The 12,002-nt window shown below is 42.2% G+C and overlaps 1 protein-coding gene across 1 annotated transcript in view; it reads left to right on the plus strand.

Moving 5' to 3' along the window:
- The first annotated feature begins 10,409 nt into the window (after window positions 1–10,409).
- The window catches only part of SLAIN1 (SLAIN motif family member 1), a 51,718-nt gene continuing 50,125 nt past the window's right edge, over window positions 10,410–12,002 (plus strand). The window contains 2 exon segments of the mRNA XM_039551720.1: window positions 10,410–10,859; window positions 10,862–10,940. Coding sequence (XP_039407654.1) covers window positions 10,490–10,859; window positions 10,862–10,940 — 449 coding nt within the window. The 5' untranslated portion in view covers window positions 10,410–10,489.

The following is a 12,002-nucleotide window of genomic DNA, read 5'->3' on the forward strand; positions in this document are numbered from 1 at the left end:
TTTTTTTTCTGGTGTGTGTCTCTTGCTGATGACATATCCTAGTTAAACTGTATTTGTTATAACCCTGTGTTTTACCAGGAAACAATGATATTTGCACAACAAGGTGAAAAAAGTAGTGGCAAAATTTTAATGTCACAAATTCGGTCCTTTTGAGAGACCAACAGTTATTGCTAAAGCCCAGTTACAATAGAAGATGTTAGACATTCATTTGAGCCAGCACATTAGAATCTAGGACTTCCTAGTGTTTGAGGGGATGAGAGATTTTAGTTCACTCCCCTAGAGACCAGGAGCTCTGGATGAAAATATCTGCTACTTAAATGCTCACTGACAGAGAAGTAGCAATAAGAAACAATAAATAATAATTCTGTGCTCATTAAGTCATTTTACCATGTGGTTTTTTGTTAGTTTTTATTGTATGTTGTAAATTGGCTAAGAAGAAACACCAGGTTTGTGATTTACCATATAAAATCTGGCATAGCAGTACTCATTAAGAAAAATCATATTAACATCTCAATACCAATGTATCAAAACTTAAATGTTTTTTGTCCTTTTTGCATATCATTAGTCTGTGGTGTTTCATTTCCCTTTGACTAGTCCTTCCATGAAACAATTCAAATGAAGAGTTTGCTGGCAGCTGTTTTAATGAACGTGTTATTTTCAATAATGCATTAAATTAGACTGAAAAGCTGTATTGAGAGATGATGTACTAAATTATGTGGGGGTTTGTGATTCATCAGGCCCATTTTTTTCAGTGTGTAATGGATACTTCATTTTACAAAGCTGGGGCATTGCTCTACCAGGAGAGGAATCAGCAATCAGAGGAAAGGAGTGAAATAATGCATATAATGCAAATTGATGCATTTAAATATGTAGATTGCTTCAAAGCTACTGATATTTACAAGAACAAGGAATGTCATAAGAACATCTTTGCTGTGTTAATATATTCTGTTGTATCCTGTGTAGGTTCTCAGAGAACACTCAGCCTGAGCATCCCTCCCTATCAGTGCTTGACACAGGGTGACAAACATCTGTAACACTGTCCTCTCATCCTCTTCCTCTTGAAATAAACATCCCTGTCAGTTTGACAAGACGTACTCTCTGTTACTTCACAGTCTCCTTAGCTAGGCTTGTAAAGAACATCAAATGGATCTCGCATTTATTCCGTAGGTCACCTCTATTCCTTGCTTCTTTGCATAGGGATGTGTGTAGTGTTGGGATAGCTTCAGGTGTTCAGTATGTTTATTCAGAACAATAAGGTCAGAACTCTGCTACTCCACTTGCCCTCCCTGATATTTGGTATTTTAACACAATCCTGTTGTTTAGAATTAAAAATACCCACTTTCTTGGTTGGTTTTACTTTCTGACCATACTTGCATATTGCTCATTGTAGCTACTCTGATACACCAGGAGGTGCTTTCAGTCTAGTTGACACCAGATTACAAGGGACAAATGTCTCCTTTTCTTCCTTCTGCTGCACCAAAACACTTCATTTTTCTTCACAGCAGCAGAGACATCCATCATTCCATAAAGCCAAAACATAAAGAGACCTAATATTTAGGTAGGTTTGATGTGCTGAAGTCTGAATAGCTCTGTTTAGCTGCTTAATTGATGCAGAACAACTGAGTTCTTAAACTGATAAGGTATTTCTTTCTTTGACTTCAAAAGCCTTCTGTTTTGCGCTTTGCCTGCTCTGAGCAACTCGGCTCTAATATCCTACACCAGTAAAACTAGGACTTACAAACATTCCTTGCATTTCAGGGAGAAGAATCTGCAGATACTCTCAAAATATGTTTGGCACAATCATACCTTCTTGGACATCGCAGTAACTACCACCTTTTAAAACCTTGGAGATGGTGTTCTCCTCGGAACATGTGAACTGGGCCCAGAAATTGGGTGTGCCAACTTCAATTTCTCCCCCAACATACCTAAGCAGGTTGTGTAACACAGTAGAACAGCTGGGTGTGTGGGATAAACAAGATGTTCCCGGCAGTCTTTTTGCCGTGTTCCCTGCCCAGTGCAGCGTGGATCCTTATGGCTCATGTTCCACTGGATAGCCGCACTGCTTGCACATTCATTACATGCTTATTGATAACTCAGGAATGACTACTGAATAAAAAATACATAGTCCTGGGAGCAAAAACCAAATCCTGGAACTTCACCATCTCATCCAAGTGGTCTAATTCATAATGAAAAGCCATATGAATGATTAGAGGGGTTGTCTACACTCAGATTTGGCTTGAGTAGGACAGTGAGGGAGTGGAATTTTGAGGGGGATTTCATCTCAAGACTATTACTAATACATCTTCATATGATGATCTCTTCTTAGTCTCGGTATCTTCTTTGTCTTTCCAGCCTCTGAGCTCTTTTGGACAGGAACTCTCTCCTGTTTCTGCAGTGTCCAGCATGGCAGTGGCCTCTGGGTGGTACTGCTGTACCTATGAGTGATCCAAGAAAAATTCAGTTTACCTCCCTTTCCAAGCAAGCTGCTTGAAAATGGCATATTTTTTCATGGGGTTTTGTAAGTGTGTCAGTTATAAATTGACAACGACAGTCTTGTAGGCTGTGCCAGGACTTGAAAGCGACTGTTTTTGTCCTGTTAGAATCAATATCTGAATATAATCATGCCAAAAGCACTTGTCTGAGTCTTGGCATTACTGTGCAGTCATCAGACATCTGTTTAGGGAGCTTAGACAGCTATTGTGGTCAAAACAATTGGCAGCCAACATTTTAAAACTACCTACTCAGGAAAAAAGAAGACACAATCAGTTCTGAAAAGAAAGGACAAAATTTTTCTGGCATTCAAGCCATTTTTCCACATGTTCAAATACTAAAAGAAGCAGAAAAGGGAGAAAATATTATGAAAGAGATGAAAGTATTATGCAAATAAGTCAATTAAGGAATTCTTAAATTAATAGTGTTGTTGTAAATAATGGTACCATTGAAATTAATAGTCAAACTTGACTGTAAGATGAACATTCCAGAAAACATTGGTCTGTCTTCATATTTTCTGGTTCCTCCAGGGAGTTTCCACCCACGGAACTTTGAATTATATTATCCCTGTATGTAGCTCAAATCTTGGAATTAAGAAAGAGAACCCAGCTAACCATATTTGTAACATTGTAATTTCAAATAGCCAAATATTTAAACAATATTTGGGATATCTACAGAAGTATATGACTGATCATGCATTTGGACACTGTTTTTATCTGTTTTCACAATTGAGAATGCATTTGAGCATTGACTTTATCCATTTGCCCCAGTGATATACGTGAAAGTAACAGTAAAGCCTTTTGTAGCAAAACACCAGTTTTCTCACAGCAGAATTCTGTCTGGGAACAAGCATACCAATTTTGACATGACTGACATCTGCAGAAAGCTGCAGGAGGAAAGCCAGGAAGGAACAGTATTTCTTCTGCCTCTTCCACTCTAGTGAGAGATGTCCCAGATACCCAGTCAGAGGAGGGCACATACTCGGAGAACTGTGGTTTCTGGGATTTCATTCGGAGACCACCTTAAAAACTCCCCTGCCTTCTAATTCAGAATCAGAATCTCCTCAGTAGGAACATAAATGAAACAGGGAGCGAAGATAGTAGGGGCTTTGCTTCCCATAATGAAATTGGAACAAACACAAGGAAAAGATCTAGCTAAGAAGAATACACTCTTTTTGTAATACCACAATTCATACACCCTTCATCAATCCAGTGAATGTACTCAAGAAATACCTTTGCTGTACTGCATTTCTTCTATTTCCAGATTGCCCCAGAAAGGGCTGATTTTAGACCAGCCCTCCCCCAGCCCTGGAAGTGTGTCTGACACTGACTGCACATCTCCAGGACGGACAAAAGGGACCCAGAGGGAGAAAGACTGATAGATCCATCACCACCTGTGATAGAGCCCTCACTGCCTGGACCCAGGAGTTCTGGTATTTTTATCTCAGTTTTATGCCAGTCTAGTGATGTTACAGGGAAGATCTTGAGTACCCTACAAGTTATACAGTTTATGGAACAGAGGGTCTAGAAAAAAGTTTGGACTAAGGTTTTCTAACTGCACCTAAATTACCGTCTAGGTATCTCAGCCATTTTATCGTATCTTTTGTGATTGAGTGGGTTATAGATAGTGCAAGGACACGTTTTTACGTGCTAGGCTTTTTTTTTTTAATCCCATCTGAGAGTAAAAAAATAAAAATAAATTACACGGGCTTTTCTGGATATTCAGCAAAGATTCTTGCCTGGCCAAACTGAAACTGGATGAAAGTTCAGTTACTTATTTTTAAACCATTCCCTATCTAAAAATCTAACACACCCACTTTGACTCAAGAAAAGCCTTTCAAGCAACTGCAAATTTTCTTTTGACGTGGTGCCACTCAGATGTGCTATCTCAAGCACAATTCTCAATTACTGCTGGACTGAGGGGTTTTTGTATTACTTAATTTTTCCTACATACATCACATAACCAAAGCTAAGCATATTGCTGTTTATTTTTTTAAGATGATAACTTCTAAACCACTTTGCAACATCATAAAGCCTTCAGTCTGTTTGTGTATACTTACTAATATTTTGCAAACTGTAAAAATCACTTATGTATCCACATGATGGACTTGCTGACATGGATCATAATTTTTTCCCCCTTTTTTGCAAAGTTGATGAATTTCTTGAATCTCTTTCCCCTACTATATGCAAATAGACAAAAGTAAAGATGACAGAAGATGAAGAAAAGGAACAAAAAAAGGAAAAAATAATAATCAGGATTAGTTGAACCCTTTAGTATATTCACGTCATCATGAAATACGGCATTTTTCCTGAATCAACTGCCACTGTTCCCTGAAAGTAAGTCAAGCTGAAATCTGGAGTCTTGGTAGAAGGTGTGTCGTGGATTTTTAGCCTCCTGGAGAGAAGCTGCATTTCTTTCATTGCGATCTTCAGTACTTCACACTCAAACAGCCTTTCAAAAACTTTACTCCTACATTATCAGCTCATTTATTAACAACCTTGAACACCACATCTCGCCCTCAACCTCCTCTTTCTTATTCATCAGTGGTAAACTAAATTATACTCTCCAATATACTTGTATACTGGAGACAATGTAAATATTCAAACTTCTTTGAAAGTCTAATTAGTCTTTGTTATCGATGAAGACTCATTAGGAAGAAACCCATCCTGATTTGCAAGATTCAGGCTGATGCTTTCAGTTTATAAGAAAGGGAAGGAATGGGAAGGGGGGGAGGGAGGGCTAAAGCATTTGAAAGTCAGAGTGATTTGATAACAATCAAATAACAACCCAATGAACATGAGCTGTCATGGATAACTCTGTCTAGATGGATCTACAAACTAACAGACCCTAAGCTTAATTCATAGACAGTATCTTTGGATACCATAAGCACTGGTTTTCTGGAGCAATTTGAGGTCACTGAAATGATGACATTTTGGATTTGTTCCTATAGTAAATCCATTCTAATGGTGATTACAATGTACTTCAATTTAATATTAATTAAATAAAGAAAAAGCCTGAAGGAACCATGGTAGTTCAGAGAAGGAAACAGTATAAAAAAAGAGAAAGTCAATTAGCCTGAAATTAGCAACAGCTAGGAAGTCAAAATGTTTGCAAGAGACATTGAGAATGAAGAATCCATGTTGTAACTTCAGGAAAATGTTTAATTGCTCAAATAATGCAGAGTAAATGTATAACTTTAACAACACAAAATTGCTAAGTCTAGGTAGTACCTATGCAAAAACTCTATGGCAGCTCAAGTGTGACATTGTTGAAGTTCTCACATTTACTCTACTGTTCAAAGCAGGATTGGTGCCAAATTGGAAGCATCGGCTGGGACACCAGCCTTGAAAAAAAACCATGAAAACTGCTCTGGGGAACTACATTTCAGTTAGTCTTGTTCTTTTATCAAGCCAATTTGTAAAAATTAGAATAAATAAGAGAATACAGAAGCATCTGGATATGTATGACACATTGGAGGAGAGTCCACACAGATTTTTTAAAGCAGGTCATGCTCATGAATATATGAGTGTTTCCAAAGAAGCCAATATGTTTTTGGTGAAGCTGATTTCTTTAACTAAGAACATTTGGCTTTATAAGAAAACATGGAGTGAGAATAGAAAGAAAACAATGGGTTAGAAAATTCCGTTTTAGTTATGGAGCGAGACAGGAAACAATGGGAGCTTTGGCCCGACTTCTGCGGGGATAAGGCTATATAAATTAGGGCTTGTCAGCTGGGAAGAGAAGTATCTGAGTTTTATATAGCCATGAACGACAAAGAGAAGCTGAATAGAGAATGATTAATCATTCTGGCTTTCTCAGAAAACCAGAACTAAGGGACACCCAATTAAATTACTAAGCAGCAGATTTAAAGTAGATAATAAGAAGTAGTTTTCCTAACAATACATTATTAAATTGCAGCTCTAATTGCCACAGGGTGTTGTAGAGCCCTAATGTTTAAACGGTTTCAAAATGGGTCTCAGCAAATGGAATATTATTACACATTGGTCGCTATCAAAATTAAATGATCCAGATGTCCTGATTCAATGACTTCTGAAAGATGGAAAATATCCCTCAATATTTTTCTCACTTCTGAGATATCTTTCTTACAAAGCTACTATCAGCCCTTGCTAAAGGCAGAATACTGGATAGGATGGACTTCTGCTAGCATGACAGTGGCTCTATTTTTATAAAACCACTTTTACAGTCATTTTTCAGACTGGAACTGCACTTTAAAATAATCTCACTAGACTTGGAGTTTACTGTCCGTGCTCTGACCTTATTGTTACACATCTTTTGTATAGCCCAGACTGGATTACTGCAATTAATTCTTTACTAGCTTGCCTGAAGGGCAGATCCAGCCTGCAGCTATTGCAGAATAAAGCAACAAGCTTATTACCAGAAAAGAGCAGATGGGATTTGTGAACTTCCTGCTTCTTTGTTCTCTGCATTGGCAGCCTATTAGAAACTACACTGATTCAGAAATTCCTACTATAGGATACTGTGTAAGTAGCATCCTATAGTATATTTCTACTGATTTGGGGCATATGACTTCTCAAGTCCAGGAGTAACAGGTTTCATGGGCACATTAGGATGTTTGGGGTTGGTGTTAAAAACATTTTATCAATGCCTTAAAAAAAGAATGGAACCTTCAAGTCTTCAGTGTGGTTTGTAAAGCGCTGATGAAGTTCTGGGTTGATCAAACTCATCAGCTATTGCTGGGATACTGAATGGAAATCATTTACAATTTACAAAAAATGTCAATACTGGGAGGAGTATAATTTCTGTTTAAAAACCCAAACAATTAGGTTAACTATTTAAATGACTAGTACGCTCAAATCATCTTCCCACTAGACAAACAGACCTGCATGAAAACCACGGGACAGTGTATTCATCAACACACATTTTACCTGCCAGCAATTCTGTGTGAAGCTATATTATTAGTGGAATTATGTGTTAATGAAATTACAAGTACACTTAAAATAGAGCAACAAATACAACACAGTCAAATGCATTTTTACCCTTTACTAAATCCACTTGTACAGAAAATGCCTGGAAAAAAGACAGGGTCTCTCCCACTGACTGTGAGCATGGTAGCTGAAGCATGCGCAACTTTAAGCTGCTTTCTACCCATCCTACTGGGTATCAGGCTTAAAGCAGTCCCAGTCAAATAACAGCCAATCTCTGGATCGTTTTCTTGGCAATGAGATGTCTATGATCAATTCATTTGTCTGGAAGAGCATTTGTACCCATGCTAAGGCATGATGCCTGGTCCTAAGATTTTTCTCTTTGACAACTGAGTTCTGAAATGAATGACTGCATGCAACATTTGTGTAGGTGGCACAAACAGTAGAGGGCATTTGAAAATTTGCAACTACCTGTACTCATAACTGAGGACAAGCATTCCCATGGTGACTCTTCAGATCCTGTGCTGCGATGCTACATGCTCTACCGTGTCTTCAAATGTGGCTCCTGATGTATCTTCAAATTGGTGTCTGCATCAAGATATTTTTAATGATGCAATATCCAGTCCACACACATTCCTGTTCTGACAACTTAAAACTTCAGATACCCATTTACTGGGTTTTTTTGCCAGTCCACTAAATGACTTTGCATCCTTAGTTCATATTTTAAAAAAATTAATTCCTCCATTTTGAATCTCTTCTGAGTGTTTCACAGAATCATCAAGGTTGGAAGAGACCTTCAAGACCATCTAGTCCACCATCAATCTGGCACCACTATAATCACTCCTAAATATCCCCAACTGCCACATCCAGACACCTCTTGCATGCTTCCAGAGACAGTGACTCCACCACCTACGTGGGCAGCTTATTGCAGTGCCTAACTACTCTTTCAGTGGAAAAAAAATTTATGATCTATAACTGAACCTCTACTGCCTCGTTGCATCCTCCAGCACTGATAGTATCATAAACTTCTTGGCTTCTTTTTTTAGTCTATACTAGTGATCTATAATAAACTGAGTATTACATATGCTGCCAATTCATCTTTTTGTATCATTTTGCAATCTTACTGGATTAACAGTGCACTTCTATGAATCAAGGCTAGTACCATTATTAGTGATGACAAACTGAGAGGTATGCATTTTGCCTGGGACTAAACATGTAGAAGATCAGTTCTTTTTCACTTGTGGGAATAAAGATTACACCTATCTGTAGTAGTAAAAACTGGATTCTGTTACTCACTCTAATAAAACATGGCAGAATTAAGGCCAGATGGTTTTTACACTCTCAACATTTTTCCCCTTCTCCCTTCCAAAGGAACAGAGGAGACACAATTGAAGTTTGGATTAAGTACTGTCTGGTTGCAAAGTAGTACACTGGGAGCTGTATTTACTCTCTTCATTGACAGAAGTTACATCATCTGGAAGTCAATGCTTTGTGCTCCATTCTAGCTTCCCTTCTAGTCATTCTTATGGGACTGGTTGTTACTACTTATGCTGCAAAAGTGCTTGAAAGACTGACAAACAACAGTGCTGTTGTCCTGTGCACATGCAGAAGAAAGCTTCCAGATCATAAACAAAAGAGGAAATGGTGACAGGCTGATGATTTCAAAGTTGATTTATGCCCTGAACAGAGAAACCTGAGACAGCAACAAAGCACGGTGAAGGTAGCAGTGGCTGGTAGTGCCACTGCTCTGCCTAAAGGTGATGCTCAAAAATTGGGTAGTAACTAACCAATAGCTATTATTAGTGGGTAGCTGAGCAACTCAGACTCACAGAATCATTTAGGATGACAAAGACATCTAAGATCACTGTCTGTTAACCCAGCACTGCCACCCAGCACATGCTAAACCATCCCCAAGTGCCACATCTACACATCTTTTAAATACTTCCAGGATGGTGACTCAACCACTTCCCTGGGCAGCCTGTTCTAATGCTTGACGACATTTTTGATGAAGAAATATTTTATGATACCTCATCTTAGCCTATCTATCTAAACCTGGCCTGACTTCATGGAGATTTGTTCCCGATTTCGTATCAGAGCTGTAGGAGGCTTAGGACTGTGGCTTAGAAGGTTTTCCCTTATAGCCGCAGCTAGAGGAAATGAACTCAACGAGGGTTGTGTGATGCCTGAGCTGTCTTGAGCAACACTGAATCTCTGCTCACCTCCTAGGTGACAAGAAGAGACACAAGCAATGGCTTCTTACAGTGCTGGGCGATGAAAGACAACGCAAGAACACTACCGTGAGTGAACATTATTCATCTCTCTCTCAAAGATCTGCAAGCTACAAGCCCACCTATGTAACTAGATTGTGTTAAGGAAGACATTTCAATACGAGGGCATCTTTCACCTCAGGGGTTCTCCTACACATAACCAGTACATAGTTACGTAGCTTTCTACAATGCTCGGTTCAGTCTTTGCTTCACCACCAACGCAACTTCAAACACGTCTCTTTCCTCGCTTTGCGCCCAAAGTCCCGGCATCAGCATGTTTCAAACCTACAAACGGCGGCTTTTGGCTGAATTAGCTCCTTTCAAGCCCAACAAAGGCTCTATTTGTGATTCCCATTCCCTTCACAGTCTCAATCTGCATAATTACAACCCTGACACCACCAGGCTCTAATTACACGGCTCACGAGAGGCGCGGCGCCCTGGGCCGGATCCAGCCCGCGGGCGGGGCGGGCGGGACGCGCTGGGGTGCAGTGGGGGAAAGGCACTTTTGTTTAAACACCCGGGGGTCCCCCTCGGCGGTGCCCCCCGCCGCCCTTCCCCGGGGCTGGGTAGCGGGGGCAGCGGGCGGCTCTTTGTTCCCGCTGAGCGCGTGTGCGCGGCGCTCGGGCTGCCGGAGTGGGAGGGGATCCCGCCCTCGCCGTCGTTAACGGAAGGCGCAGGAGCGGCGGCGGAGCGGGGCCGGGCGGCGCAGGGCCGGGCCCCCGGCGCTGCGAGCGGCGCTCCCCGGCGCTCCCGCCTTTCCCGGGGGCCGGGCGCTGCCCTCCGGCGGCGCGGCGGAGCAGGTGCTGGCGGCGGCAGCGGGCCGGCAGGATGGAGGCTGCCTTACTGAAGCCGGCGATGATGGCGGAGGTGAAAGGGAGCGGCGCTGGCTCTGCCGTCAGCGCCGAGCTGGAGGTGAAGAAGCTCCAGGAGCTGGTGCGGAAGCTGGAGAAGCAGAACGAGCAGCTCCGCAGCCGTGCTGCCGCCGCCGCGGTGGCCACCAGCCCGCCCAGCCCGCACCTGCTGCTGGCTCCACCGCCGGCCTCGGGCGGGCTGCGCCCCGCCAGCCCCCCCATCGCGGGCCCGCCGTGCATGCCCAGCCCGGTGCCCACCCTGCTGTGCACGCCGGAGCCCCTCGCCTACTTCAAGCCGTCGCCCGGGCCGTCGGCGACGGGCGGCGGCGGGCAGGAAGGCGGCGGAGGTCGGGGACGGCAGCCACGGTGTTGGACGAGGTGGCGGTGCTGGAGCTGGAGGACGGCTGCGGAGAGGACGAGGATACATGGTACATGCGGCTCGGCCCTGCCCTGTCCCCCCGCCCCGCGGGTCGGTCGCCCCCCGGCCGGGTCTCCTGCAGCGATCTCCCGGCTCTGATTAGCATTAGCCCCCAAATCCACTTGATCTCCCTGCTTAGACTGAAATCTGCTTGCTTTTTTCCCCTTTTTTTTTTTTTTTCCTCCTTTCTCCACTCCCGCTCCAAACCGTGCCGCCCTGCCGAGGGAAGGGCCCCGTGTGCGGGACGCGGCTCAGATCGGGGCTTCACCGCCCGGCTTGCCTGGGGCATCGCGCCGTCCGTGGGGAACAGTGCTGGTTTTACTCCCCGAGGAAAATCGTTCAGATCTCAGCCTAGTTTCAGCCTCGTGTTTACATAAGGAATTAAAAATAGCGGAATTTCGTTGCGGGAAAGCCTTGATCTGAGCAGCGCTGCCTCGTCATGCTAAAATCTCTGCCAAATTGTCTCCCATCTTCAGGGATTTGGGAGGGCTTTTGTCTTTAGACGTTGATCTAAATTGTGTATCTTAGGCGCCCACGTAGCTCCAAAAGGCACGGCAGGGTGCTAGTAAATGGAATAAACGGGAAATTAATAGCGAATGAATAAAGCAAAAAATAAAATCGACATGATCGAATGGTTAGTCCCGTAAAAACAAACAGAAGGGGAGGTTGTAAGGTAGAGATATTAGAGCTAGCGCCTCAAAACCTGTTTCAGCAACGTGGACGAACATTGTAGGGACAGTGCTGGAATACTATCTTGGCTGTATAACCATGTGGAACGTCATTGATCCTCAATTGTTTTGAAGTGTCAGTAGCAATATATAGATCACCTTTATTTAAATAGTATCTGTAGAGTACCTGTCTTAAGCTTCCATGTGGCTTTATTTTTTATGAGGTTAGTTTTTGAATCAAGCTAAAGTTAATGTTGGATGAAAATAAAATGCAGTATAAAGAAGCTGAGATGTGTTCAAACATCCTTAATTTTGGTAGAAGATAAGGTGATCAAAAATCAGTCTAAATGTTAGAAATATTTGTGCTTCATGGTACACAATACTGTGTTTCTGAAAATGGCTTT

Source organism: Corvus cornix, chromosome 1 (assembly GCF_000738735.6).
Source record: "Corvus cornix cornix isolate S_Up_H32 chromosome 1, ASM73873v5, whole genome shotgun sequence".
NCBI classification, from domain to species: domain Eukaryota; kingdom Metazoa; phylum Chordata; class Aves; order Passeriformes; family Corvidae; genus Corvus; species Corvus cornix.